The following is a 14,207-nucleotide window of genomic DNA, read 5'->3' on the forward strand; positions in this document are numbered from 1 at the left end:
TGCAAAAGAATAATAATATTTGCCTTTAAAAAGGCTATAATACTAACTGTGTTCTGTGTGTATATATATTCATATATGGATATCAATACATCTGTACATATGAGTGCATATGTATCCTATATATAGTGTGTATATATAAATTCATTTAGGGTTATGAATTTACCATTGAAATTTTTTCCCCTTCATATCCTATCCTGAGATAGGATATATAAGATATATAACACAAAATTAAGCTTTCACTGGATTTCTGTTTTCAGGAAGCTGCTTGACTTTCTGGTTTGCTATATCAGTATTTTATTTTAATTGTTGCAGTTTCAGCAATTTAAGGTGAAAACAGAGGGAAAAACCAAAAGTACTACTGGCCAAATCAATTGACTTGAAAAGTATTACTTTAGATTAGCTACCCCCTTCTCCCACACAGCAAGAATATGATATTAAGTGTATTTAAAAGCTGAATAAAAGAATGTGGACTGAGAAAGAGGAAGTCTCTTCTTTGGTTCTACATAAAGAAACTGTGGAGCTACTTTGCAATTCTGTCATGAAATTTAATGTTCCTCTTTTAAAACCTTTGTTTTTTAAGATTTATAGCATAAATCCATGGAAATATTTTGCACCTTTACTTTCTTTAACATAGGTTGCTTTTGTTTAACGATGATTAATCTTTTGGACACCTCTGTCAATCACAGGCTGGAAAAAGCAGCACCATCTTTCTGATTTCCTAATTCTCATTGAATCACATCATGACTGATATTTGTGGCTTTGGCAACTTAGTGAGGAACTGCTCATTTTTCACCCAGCGTATCAAGTATTCAAAATGCAATAAAGATTTGATTGCTTGTTTAAAAGTGTGAATGAAACACCTCTTTAGGTGGAAGAATTTCTATTCCCCATCAGGTTTTACTGTAGTGTGTCATTTCCCCACTGTGGAGTAGAGACCTGTTGGATACAGGAATCGGGGAATATCTAAACATCTTTTCAAGCATGCTGCAGTTTGACACATCCCTCTTTCATCAAGAAATTTCAAAGCAAAATCTACAGCCTTGCTGTTCTCCTGATCAAAGAGCTCTACATGATGTTTACTGAACTCTGTAGGAACAGCACTGATACAGGAGATTGGGAAGACAAATATGTGAATATAGGAATGTTGTAGGAATAGTGCTGAAGCACCTTTTCTTATTTTCCTATTCCTTTACTTGGCCAGCTAAGGAAGACATGGCTATGGTGAGTTCACCCAGGAGAAATTAAAATATACCCTTTCTATTGCATTTTGAAGTTATTTGCCACAAATTATAAAGCCAAAGAGGAACTGGGTGCAAGGAAGAGTAATGGTGATCTTTTCTTACTTCTCGGGGGTTTTTTGCTTGAGTGCCAGCTGTGCCAACACAACTAACATTTGGCTGCACTTCCATATGCAGCCCTGATTTTTTAACTGAGTTTTTTTTTGGTGAAATAGCAAAATGACTTGGAGAATTTTTAGTTCTGTGTGATTCTGTTCATCCCTTCTCCATTGTATTTTAATTATTGTACCATCATTATACTCCTTGAGCTTCTATCTTCAGCTACCTAGTAAGGGATTTATCAACTTAAAGTTTACTGTTGCTCAGTATTTCTATTGTAATGATGGGTTGCTTCTTCCCTGAGTATAATGCTGAGGCACTTAACCATCTATTTGAAAATAAAAATACTTTCTTCCTCCCAAACATATCTTGCTATAAACTTCCAGATAAATATTTGTTCTAAAGGAACAATCCTAATTTCAGTCATTACATGACTGAAATTAGGATTGATCTCTGCACATGACAGCAACATGTGGAAGGTTCTTTGTTCATGGCAGGGAGGTTGGAATGAAATGATCTTTAAATTCCCTTCCAACCCAAACCTCTGTGATTCTGTGAACATATTACAGGTTCCTGTGAATTTGAATATATGGTTGGCCACTTCTCAGTGTTTCTGTTTGGATTCTCAGTGGGTTGGGCAGGGACAAGTCTGTGTGTTTTCATATTTGCTGTGCACAGAACCACAGTCACTGGTGTAGCTTAAACCTCTTGAGCAAGTGATTACTGCAGTGCACGTTACGCCAGAGCTGTCGAGGCTCTTCTGTGAGACCCATGGATGGATGATCAATGCCTGGGAAACTTGAGCAATCACGTACAGAGCCTTCATTAATCTTGAAGGCCTTAATTACTAGGATTAGCCAATTTTCCTGAAGTCATTAGAGTAGATGACTATAAATAGTAATGTTGACCCCTTCCAGCAATAACAGTAAATGTTTTCCCACTGGAAGTTTGCTATATCTTAAAGTAAGATACTCTGTAGACATAATTTCTATTTTACACGGTGCCAGGTCACATAACTTGCAAAAAAAAAAAAAGGGAAATACTTGGAGAGAATATTTTTGATGTGCCTTTAACACGGATTGACTGTCAGAACATGCAGAAAAGAGCTCTTCATCTTGAACAGGTTTCCCAAATTCCCTTTTATGGATTTGAACATAACCACCATAAAGTGGCTGTCTTAGCCTGAAAGGAATTAGTGTGACTGCATTCAGACACTGCATATAAATTTGTGGAATGATTTAGATGTCATTTTATCACACCGGGCAGGATATTTGATTGTTCTAAGATGTAGTTGCGAATTCAGCAGATCTTTCAAAAAGATTGCAATTGCAAGAGTGCTGAGGAGAGGGCATGAAAATGAGCTAATGAAGAGATTTAGATTTACTTGGCCAACTGAAAGAAGTGATCTTGGAGAGAGTAACTTCTCATTTGAGGTAGAGCAAGCCATGTGACTGAAGGGGCTGTGGGCTGAGGCGGCTATTCACTCAGTTGTAACTCTGATATTTGACTTTCTTTTGCGAACTGTCAAATAACTCCTGCCTTGGAAGGCTGAGGTCCAGTTTGTTGAAGCTGAAAAGGTTCCACTTAGATTATGTTTCTAGGAGATACACGATTGCCGAGAATCAGGAAAATAATTCCTGTTTAAATTCATTTTTTCTCTGCCTTAGGGAGAGATTGACAATATCCCCAATAGCCACTTTGTTTCCAGATAATTATGATAATTTTCAGTGGAGTGTACTCTACATGCTGTTTTTCAGATTGAAATCAGCAATGATATACTTGATACAAACTTACCTAAATACATCCTGTAGTCCTGGTAGTTTCCATCTCTGTAATTTAGTATTTTAACTTGTGGAATAAGTCATGCTTTAGGAGAGGGTGTAGTTATTGTAGATGAGAAAAGGGAAGCTGGGTTTCATGGGTTTGCCTCCATCAGGAACCTGTGCTTCAGCCTTTATTTTCTTCATGCAGATCTTTATGAAGGACCTGACATTTCTACTTCCTTCCTCAAGTATCATCCTAATGGGCTGTCAGCAGAAATCCTTGCTGTTTTGAAAAGCCTACACAAACCATGGTTGTTATGTTGAATGTAACAGTGCTGAGTTCAAAACTCATGTCTGACCATGGGTAAATCTCTGTATTTCCCTTTCTCCATTGGCAAGACTATAAAATTATGGAAATAGTAACAGCTCTGCACGATTCTTAAATTGTTAAAGAAGCTACATGAACTGATGAACAAGTATATTTTCTAGTATTTACTGTTTGAATGAAGCAAAGATTTAGATTGATTGGGGTTTTTTGACCTCAAGTTTTTATGATTGTGCTTCATGCAAAACTATTCTGCACTTGGTAGGATGTCTTTTGCATTTAACTTTGTATACAATGAATCTTGGTCTCACAGAGCCCAAAGTCAAAGTAGTGCATGCCCAGTAATGAGCTACTGATTTTAAAATTACTCATTTTATTACTATAATATGGAACTGGTAATATTCTGAGAACTCGACTCTGAAATGGAGACTGTTTAATTTTGGTTTGAGATGGAACAGAAATGGATTTTAAGGATTTTACCTATTAAAATTTGGCATATCACAAGCAGCAGGGACTGTTCAGCCTCATGTGGAGCTGTGCAGAGCACTGAAAGCATCTGGGGAGAAATGCCTCTTCTTCTTGCTTGAGCTGAGCCCTCTGAACAGGCTTCTAATGTAATGTCACCTTCATTTGTCACTGGTAGCTCTACCTTGTTTGAATTCTGCTGCTAAGTATTTACAACACCTTCATGATCAAAGAACTGCTGCCAAGAAGGCTCATGGTGAGAAATTTTGACCTACTTTCACATTCGGCACCACTTTACCTGCCAAGACAAGGTAGACTGTGAGCAGACCTTGAGTGGAGGGATCCACCCTGACTCTGAGACAATAAAATTCTTATGGCAAAGCAAACAAAAAGCACACTGCAAACAGCCAGGGGTTAAAATTTCCCCCTCTTCTGCCCGCTCCTCTTGGGAATTCAAAGTGAGTTTGCTGGGAGAAGGGGTGTGGAAGTTGCAAGCTCAGTTCACTTTTATGTGCTTATTGGTTTTCCATCCTTTTTCCGCTGCTGGTTCTTCACTCTGCAGCACCAGGGGGTGTGTGGAGAATCAGTTTGCTTTCTGGTATTGCTTTAAAAAGTTTTAACTGCTCCTGCCATAAGATTATTGTAATCCCCTTCTCCTAGTACACAAATAAGGAAAAATGGCTACACATCTGATTTTTTTCAAACCTATATTTTTTACTTTACAGGTTGTGATGTTGTTTTCATTATGTAGTACATGACTGATACCCTATATTAGTAAGCTATATTTGTCAAAAATAGAGATCAGTTTGTGTGTTATCTTACCAAGAATCATGTTGTGCTTCTCTTTCCTCTTCCCTCCCCATTGCATGTAAAACTCAAAACTTTGTAAAATTTTGGGAGTTTAGTATTCTCACTTTATATATCCAAATTGAAGTATTAAACTGGGTAGTTTATGCAATAAATGTGCTGTACTGAAAAGAAAATCATAGGTGTTTTTTATACTTTTAATCTGAATATTACTTGAAAATGCCTATTTATTTCATTAGCCAAGTGTGGAAGGACCTTAAGATGCCTGTTGTTTTAGTTGTAGAAGCCTAATATTGATCAGGGGAATTGATCTCAAGTTTTCCGAGCACTGTTTTTGCAACTTCAGCTTTCAGCTTCTTAAGGAATGATATTATGGATTTGTTTGGTTTTGTCAACAGAGATGAAAGAATCAGAGAAAGGTTTGTGGAGGCACTGGGCTGATAAGCTTTTAATTCTGTATCTTAATGAATTGAGGGGAGAGTGGGACTTGGGTAGGGGAGAGGTGTTCTTTGAACCCTTGCTGTGATCAGGTTCTCATCTGCCTCCTAATGTCTATTAAGCCATTGATTGGTTACAAGGAAACTTGAAGGAAATGGTTCTATTAATTTGACTGAGTGTTAAGAAAATGGCTAGAGCCAGTTTTGCTGTTGACTCTTCAGTGGATGAAGACAGAGCCCCATCTGGAAAATGGGAGTGGTGGAATGAAGGAAATAAGCCAATACACTGGCAGGATCCGTGAGCTTTTATAACATCAGGATGGTGATGGAGAACTTTGGTGCTCCACTATGGGCTCTGAGAGTTGCATGTTCCATCCCACCTTGATATCCCTGAAGAGAAGTGAGTTTGGCTTCCTCAATAAACGGGCATTTTCTTGTTATATCCTTTCCATAGCAGGGGTATTCATTGTTAGAAAAGGTAATGTCTCAATGATACAGTAAATAATGGTAGGTTGAGAGACAGTGTGCAAGAGCTGTTGGTACTTATGGAGATCATCTCTTGCTCACAAAGTCACCATTGTGGTAGTTTTAATTCTTGTGTGGTGTTAAATATTCTGTGATTTGGAAGCCATACTTACATCATTGCTTTAGCAGTAGTGCGAAATTTCATCCCTCAGAGTTGGAAAGTCACCAAAACAATAGTCTATGACACATGAAAAATCTGGAGTTTGGAGGCTGTCCATTGGTGTCCTGATATCATCATCCTTCTCTTTGTTCAGAGCTTTAAATAAAAAGGTCACACCAATTTTTCTTTATTTAGTTTCCTCCTCCCCTCTGGGATTATTAATGGCTCTGAAGCAGATCTGGTCTTTTGTTGCATGATCTGCTTTAGAGACTGGATTCTGTATGAGACCAGTGGTAGCAGGAGTTGAGTGCTAAAAAATTAAGAAAAGAAAACTTGCTCATACTTCTTTGTACCTGAAATAGTTCTGTAGGTATTTTAAAGCAGCATGGCTTGCAGTGCTTACAATCCATGAACTTAACCTCTGACACTGCCTTTATTGCTAAAAATGTCATGCAACTTGTGCTGTGCAATGATTTTATACCTAAAAGAGCTTTCAAAATTTTTTTCTGCCTTTTTTGCTTGGAGATTATTTTTAGTAACCTCTTATTTAATGAAAGGTACTAATGTAGGGCTTTTACAGATCATTCACTGTATCTGAAAGGTCCCATTTTAATGTGTATTTTATGCATTTTCTTCATCTACCATCTACTTTTATCTCAGCCAATGACAGCAAGATTCCTAAGGCTACTTTCTCTTTAAGGGAACACTGCTTACATAAATAGTCCTTTACACCATCTCCTTGTTTTATGATATTAATTGTTTATCAGAGGAGAGGAAATATTCCTTAGAAATGTGTTTTTCCTGCTTGTGCATGCCTTGTTACTATTTCAAATTATGCAGATTCTTGATGCTGTGGAAATTTGTGCTTGATGACGCCAAGGCAGCTGCACGTTGTTAGCATTGTAGGCTGTCAGATGATCATGTGGGATTCTTGCAGCATGCAACATTCAATAGGATTGAAAAAGGGCTTTTGATGCAAGGCATAGCTTTCAGAATATATTTGTGCCTTTTAGTTAGCTAATAGAAAATCATAATTTATTATCTTTAAATTTAAAATGCTGCCTCATTTTTCTTCTGGTTGGTTTCATTTTGGCTTCACTAGAAGATGCATCTGGTACATCCACGATTGAGGAGTTTATTAATGATACTGTCGTTCAGTTCACTTACTTTTTTTCCTTTTAGAGTCCTAGCTAGCCCACAGATTACATGATCACATGTTCATCCAGTCATTCATATAGAACACAAGCCACCATGCATGATTTCTTCTTCTTTCTTTTTCCTCTCTGCCTTTTTTATTCCTTTTAAGTTGCTTTGTCATGTTCTCTTTTATCATCAAGCTCGGTCTTTGTCTTCCTCTCGCTGCTATTTGTTCTGTATTTTCCCATGCTCGGTTACTGCAATATTATTTGATTAACGGGCTGTGATGATGATGAACCTGCACACTGGAGGAGCAGCTACTACAGTGGTGATGAAGGGATGTAATAATGGTCGCTATCCTCGGAATTCTCTCTACAGTGACTGCATAATAGAAGAAAAGGCAGTGGTCCTGCAGAAAAAAGACAATGAAGGATTTGGATTTGTGCTCAGAGGGGCAAAAGGTATGTGATTCTCTGTGTGTGTGTGTGTGTGTGTGTGTGTGTGTGTGATGTGCAGTGGCATGAAGAAATTTATACATCTTGGAATATAAGCAGGAATTATTCTTGGTGCACTTGGTTGCTAGACAACAGGATTCTCTGTATGCTATACTACTCAGATGGATTTTAGTGGCTTCTGTTTGAAGCAGTTTGCATTTTTACATAGGAGAAGCACTGTATAATCATTTGGGGGGAGAGAAAGTTTTGTATTTTTATTGTGCTGCTGTATGTGATATTTTGTCATTAACCTGTTTTGTCATGCAGTTTACCTAACTATGGGAAACCTGCTTTCCTTATAAAACCCACTTCTTTATTTCATATGTCAGTGTATTTAAATAGGTCTGTGAGTAGGAATAGACAAGAGAGTGATGTTTTCTTTAAATTAGGTGTGGATCTTCTGCAAGGTGACATTGGTGCAGTTTTAGTATGAAAATATGATCTTTTTTTATATCTTCAGAAGCTGCACATATGTTGCATGGCCTGTAGTGTGCTCATTTTTAAAGCTGTTCATATGTTAAACTGCATGGTACTTTCCTGTAGCCTAAAATCTATAATAATGGCATTCTTAAGAGTTAAAAAAGGCATTCTATTTAATGCTCTGCTTTTTAACTTTCAGTGCAGTTTGCTCCTTTTGTATTTAAAAGAGATATGTATGATGGTATGTCCCATCTCTTGCTCCCCCTCATTTTACATGGGTTCTCCCTTGCCTTGCTTGAGCATGAAAATTGTTCCATGTCTTCATTCTTGGGACATGGTTTCTGCTCTCCCTGTTCCCCACCCCTAAAGCAGGGCCACCATAGATTTTCAGGGTTCTAAAAGCTTTTCTAGGCTTAGCTAAATAAAATTTTTAGAGTTGTAAATAGGAAAGGCAACAGCACGACCTTTTCCCTGAGCACTGGTGGGAGTTATCTGTGCTTTGAGCAGAGGTTACTCCTCTGGGTAAGCCCAGCAATTCTCTCCAGATTTTCTCTGGAGCAGGGAAGGCACCTCAGGTGAAAGACCCAAGGACTTTCCTGCTTGTCTGTGTATGTGACACAGGGAGAGGGAGAGTTGTTACAGGGCCAGCTGTGCCTCTTTTCCTGAAAAGTGATTTATTTTGGTCTCTTCTTTGTTACACACATCTATGTGGAGATGGAATAATTCTGTTTAATCTTTGACATCCTTTCCCACCCCACCCATCACCTCCCCCAGTTTGGCCAGGAGCTCTCCTCTGGCTACAGTACATAATTCATTTCTAGTTGGATGTTGCCAAGCATTTTGCCAGGCGCACGAAAGGGTTACTTGAACTAATACTGAATATCCTGGAATACTCAGGATCCAGCTATTGCCTCATACACCTTGATCTGGTTTGAGTCAGTAAAGAAGCATGTGTTTTCCCCTCTGAATTGAAGACCTGTGGATTGCTATTGCAGAGAGATTTCACTCTGTCCCCACATCCTGATCTCCTCTGGGATCCTCTTACTTTCAGCACCCACCATTTTTTAACCCTAAATTTGAATGGCCAATAATAGGCCTGTAGTCAAGTGGTATTTGCAAGCACTCCATAACTTTCTTTTTTTAATGTGGTATTTATTTTTAAAGCTGACACACCAATTGAAGAATTCACCCCAACTCCAGCCTTTCCTGCTTTGCAGTACTTGGAATCTGTGGATGAAGGGGGAGTAGCATGGCAAGCTGGCCTGAGAACTGGAGACTTTTTGATCGAGGTAGGAGATCCTGAAATTTGATTCTCAGTGTTCTGTTGGGGAAATAGGGATGTTCCCACTGCAGAATTGACTTTGGAAAAAGTGTGTGATGCTTCTGAGTAGGAAGTTCTATGGACTAACACTAGTAATGTGCTTCACTTGATCTATTTAAAAACCTCATGCAGCATTTAGGAAAGCAGTTACAGAGAGCAGTGGTCAGCTTGGCTGGGAATTTTCTGCTTGTTCTTTTTTTTCTTTGGGAATACTCTCAGAGATATTTGGGAGGGTTTATTCTTGTAATTAAGATATTTAGATTCATTTCAATATTTACTGTAGGCTATCAGTTCTGTTTTCTTCTAAGTATTTTTAGAGAGTAACCAAAATTAATGACTTTTTCTGCAATCGGAAATATCTGAGGTCTAGTGCTGTTTAGTAACCATGGAGAATAAAGCAAATTACTTTGGCTTGAAATCGAATTGTTCTAACAGTGCACTGTAAATACAGAAAAGAAGCAATGGATGTTATTGCAGTATAAATTGCCTTATAAAAAGGAGTATATTTAAATACTCCATTCATACCAACAGTACCTCCACGTTTGATATTTTGGAGGATTTTTGGTCAGTATTTTAGGTTTTGGTTAAATAGGTGGTTCTCTTTTTGTGTGTTACTGGGCAGTTTGCATCAAAATAATGATTTGGGATTTTCTTCCTCTTCCCCTCTGCAACCTTTTCATGACCAGCCAAGGGATGCTATGATTCTGTTCAACTGGGTACTGAAAATAGATCTTTTGGGATGGATTGATCAAGTCTTGTCTGTAAGATCTATTGATTTAGTTTTATTTTATGCTTCCTCCTTCCATCACATATCTATATTGGGAAAGTATTTGCTGGTGCTACATTTATTTCAGCAGAGCCGCTCTTTCCATTGGGGAGAGAGTATAATATGCAGATTTTTTTTTTGTTCTGTGCCTTGAAATCCCATGGTGATTGAATTTAAATAGTTGCACCACTTCTTCACAGTGGAGCAATGAAAGAACGGGCTTTGCAGGCTCCTAAAGTAAATAGATGTGCTTTTTTATCTCTGCCTTCAAAGTACATTTCCCTTACTGTTTGTTTACTTAAGAATAAGCATTTAGTAAACCATTAAAGACCAACTTAAAAATTGTACTGTTGTGTTCTCTAGGCAAGGATCCTTTCAATACTATCATTATTGATGTTAGGTGGGTCTTTTTAAACAGGGCTTTATTTTTAGAAGTTGATTTCTTGTTAGGCTTTTAGGAAGTATGCGTAGTCTCTATTGGCAGATTTCACAGATAGATTTGATGGTGAATAATGTGCAATTTAATGGAGAGCATTACAGAATGACAACTATGCCTATGGATTTTTTTAAGATCTCTGAAGGGATGCAAAAACTCGTTCTGCACAAAGCTTTACTGCTTTTTTGGCAAATGAGGGAAGAATGATAATTAATTGTCTAGACAATTTACTCCTAGCCTTAGCATAGAAGAGCAGTTAAACATGCACATCCATTGCTAAATCAGGACGTTAATCCATACTCCAGCATATCTGTAATTAATTCCAAAAGAAGCCATTATTACATGCAAATCAAATCCATTTCTGTGTAATTTATGTTCATCGGGGTTATTCCTGTCTGAATTTTGCAACTTATTATGAGGAAATGCTAATCGTGAGAAATTACAACTTTGCTCTTGCAGAAGACTTTTATGTTGGAGAAAGGCAGGATTTTTTTCTATTTTACGACAACGTGCAGTGCATGGTACTGGCTGTGAGAGAAAGCCATCTTTGAAGGTATTTACAGTGATGCAAAAGATATTGATGCTGAAGTATAAGTGACTGGTCCACCTGCACTTCTAGGAATGCCAAACTCCTTTATTTCTTATGTTGAACCCAGAAGATTTCAATTTACATGGTGCAGTTAGTCTATCTTAGTGCTAAATGATTTCTCCCCTGACTCTAAAGTTTATGCTGCTGTGTGTAAGTGCCAACTCAGCCATTTGTAAGTAATATAATGCATTCATCATAAATGTCACATGGATAATAAAAGAGTTAATGGGCAACTAGGATCCTAATTAGTCCCATTTATAATGCTTGCAGCAAGCAACAGGCTTCAGAGAAGGGAGAGTCCACTTTGGCAGGGGGCAAAGTGTGAGGGAGAGCAGATGTTTCACTCCTTCTTGAGGAGGTTCAGTGGCTTGGGGTCATGGAGATAAGAGGAGCCTCACTCTGGAAAGGCAGGTTTGACAGGAAGATAAATCCTTTCTTTGGAAGCAGGAGAGATCAGGAGGGTAGGAGAAGACAAGGCATCATTTCTTCATGTGTAGTTCTTGTCTGGAATCTTCTGAAGGGAGTAAAACTTCAAAATCAGCTACGAAGCATAGTGATAGTTCAGTGTTGGAGTTGATGCATGTTGAGCAGAACAAATAAAAGATCTATACAGAAAAGGAAGAAAAGGTAAATGGAGTGCGTGTTATCTGGAACAAGGCTGGAATGATATCCTATGACTGAATTTTTATCAAGTTTACAAGTTTTCTATATTAAATACTTTAATACTGATCTGTCCAACCTGTACAATTAATTTTAGCATGAGACTTCAGACATTAATGTTGCACTTGCCTTTGGAAACAGTGTTCACAGAGTCTTCATGGAAATTTTTGACTGTATATGGTTTTTCTCTTTCTTTGAAACCCAGTCATGATTTTGTGATAAAAATTGTGAAGTGTGTAGTCACTTTCCTGGATGAGCACAGACCAAATGGACTGGAAAAGTGCATGACTACTTTTAGAGCTGAAAGACTGAGGTAGAGACAACTGTCATTAGATATGGATTTTCATGAGCAATTCAATGGATGCCAATCCATGTCACTTTTTTCTTAGCTTTGATAAACAATCAGAAAAAGAGGATGGTTGTGATTTGGCTGTTATAACCCTATTTGTTATTTTTCACTATTTTAGTTGATGTTTTCTTGAATCTTGATATCTGCCAAATTAAAAAGACAAAAAAAGTAAAGCAACATATTAGAGCAAGTGCTATCCAACCTAATAAGTTTCCATTAGAAAGGGATTTAAAAACCTACAACTATCATTAATTCGAAAGCCTTTGTAAGTCATTGATAGTTCATCAGTGACTGGATTTCTACACTGCACCTGTTCAGGTTTGTAAATGTTCAGAGAGTTCTGCCTTGAAACATGACTTCAGGAATTCTCTGAGTTGGGGGTGTGTTGTCTTTGGAGGTTTACTTTTCTGACATACACAAGCTAACTCTCTTTGAATAAAGAAATCCATTAAACTGGAAGACCTCTTTTAACTCAAGAATAGTTTTTGGGGGGTTTTTAGTGTGGTAGGACGTAGACTGTCTTTCTAAATTAAAACCCAGTGGGTTATTAACTATTTGCTGTTGTTGTACTCATGAGTGTGCAGCTGTTTTGCAGGTGTTGCATGATTTGATATGTGTTTTTATTTCATGAGCATATCTCATACAAACAATAATGTTATAATATCAATACTCAGAAAGCACAGTTAATGCTGCAATATTTTACCAAAATAACACTTTTGTTCTCTAAATGAGGCATTGAAATTTGCATTATTGTGCCATAAAATCTCTTATTTTTCCAGATAAATGGAAATGTTATTGTCTTTGGAATAGCATGGCTGCTTATTTACATTCCAGTTAAAATGTAAACTAGACAAAACCGGTGAATTATTCATTTAAGAAATCAAAAGATAAAATTCAATGTTTAATTTGAAGATCAAAACCAGAGACGGTAATAGAAGAAATTTCATCGTTTTGCTGCAGAACTCTTCAGTTGGTACTTATAGTAAAACATGCAAAGTAATATAATTGCCTGTATTTTTTTAACCTCAAGAGCTTATACAATTTACTAGTACAAACTTTTCTTCAAGTAGTGATAGGTGAAAAATAGCCATTTTATTGCAGACAGCATTATTTTATCATTGTATTAAAGATATTTATCCTCTGACTATATGTAAAAAAGAGCAATAAACATTTAGGGAGACATTTAAAATATCTGAAATATTTTAACAATTTACACACACAAGTAACTTTAATATTTAGCAGTAGGTCACGTGTTTGTTTTATTCCAGCTCTTTATGCAAACTTCAAATCTGATCTGGAAAGCAAACTTTTAACTTTATTGTTGCAGCTTAGACTATAGCAATTATGAATATTTTTGGCAAGCACAGCATTGTTATGCCTTACATTGGTATTCAGTGGCTTGGTGAATTAGTGGTTTTACAAAGCCATGTGTTTCTGATTTAAATCCTTTTAGCAACAGAGAAACCTTCCCATCCTCCATAATCTTCAGTAATTACCCAGTGGCTGAGTTTTCTCTTATTTCTAGTGTGAACTTTGCTGGCTTCTACCACCAGATAGAAATCTAAATTATTTCTTTTTTCACCCTCATGGGGACCATGAATTTTTTTCTCTCTTGGAAATAAAGGGAGGCTTTGTTGGTGTCTTTTTAATAACAGAGATTATCACATTGCAACTGAAAGTTTGCTCATACCCTCCTGGAAGTGTGGATCCCAGCTCCATGCAGGACTTAGGAAGAGCCTCCCTAGTATTGTGTATAGGAGGAATAGAGCAAACCCAACATTATTCTTACATATTCCTGTGCTGTGTTTGCCTCTCACATTTAGGCCTTTTGGTGGACAAAAAGAGTAAGGTCCTGTCTTGCATTAGGGATTTTTTGGTGCCAGCTTGGCTGCTGCTCCTGCCCATGCAGAGAGCCTCCCCTTTGGCAGGAGAACAGCCAACCTCAGAGCTGTTCTGTTCCTAGACAGCATCTAGTCCAGGTTTTGGTTCAGCTATACAAACAGGATTCTTGCATCTTTTTAATGAGGAGACATTTGCCAAAGCTGCAGTAGTACTGCAGTGTTTGAGCATATATATATATATATATTTATATATATGAGTCCCTGCCCATAAGGGGGTTGGAACTGGATGGTCTTTAAGGTCCCTTCCAACCCAAACCATTCTAGGATTTTATATATATTACACACCTATTCTGACCACTATTATTTTTAAATCTGTATATTTAATTGACACATAGTTTGATTTAACCAACCATTAGAGGAAAAAGCTTATTTCTG

The 14,207-nt window shown here is 37.4% G+C and overlaps 1 protein-coding gene across 2 annotated transcripts in view; it reads left to right on the forward strand.

Annotated features, from left to right (window-relative positions):
• SHANK2 (SH3 and multiple ankyrin repeat domains 2) overlaps window positions 1–14,207 on the forward strand; it is a 330,841-nt gene that overhangs the window by 189,279 nt on the left and 127,355 nt on the right. For both annotated transcript variants that reach the window (XM_017826777.1, XM_017826778.1), the window contains 2 exons: window positions 7,275–7,357; window positions 8,975–9,099. In XM_017826777.1, coding sequence (XP_017682266.1) covers window positions 7,275–7,357; window positions 8,975–9,099 — 208 coding nt within the window. The remainder of the gene's footprint in view (window positions 1–7,274; window positions 7,358–8,974; window positions 9,100–14,207) is intronic.

This window comes from Lepidothrix coronata, unplaced genomic scaffold, assembly GCF_001604755.1.
Source record: "Lepidothrix coronata isolate B3197 unplaced genomic scaffold, Lepidothrix_coronata-1.0 Scaffold130, whole genome shotgun sequence".
In the NCBI taxonomy this organism is placed as follows: Eukaryota; Metazoa; Chordata; class Aves; order Passeriformes; family Pipridae; genus Lepidothrix; species Lepidothrix coronata.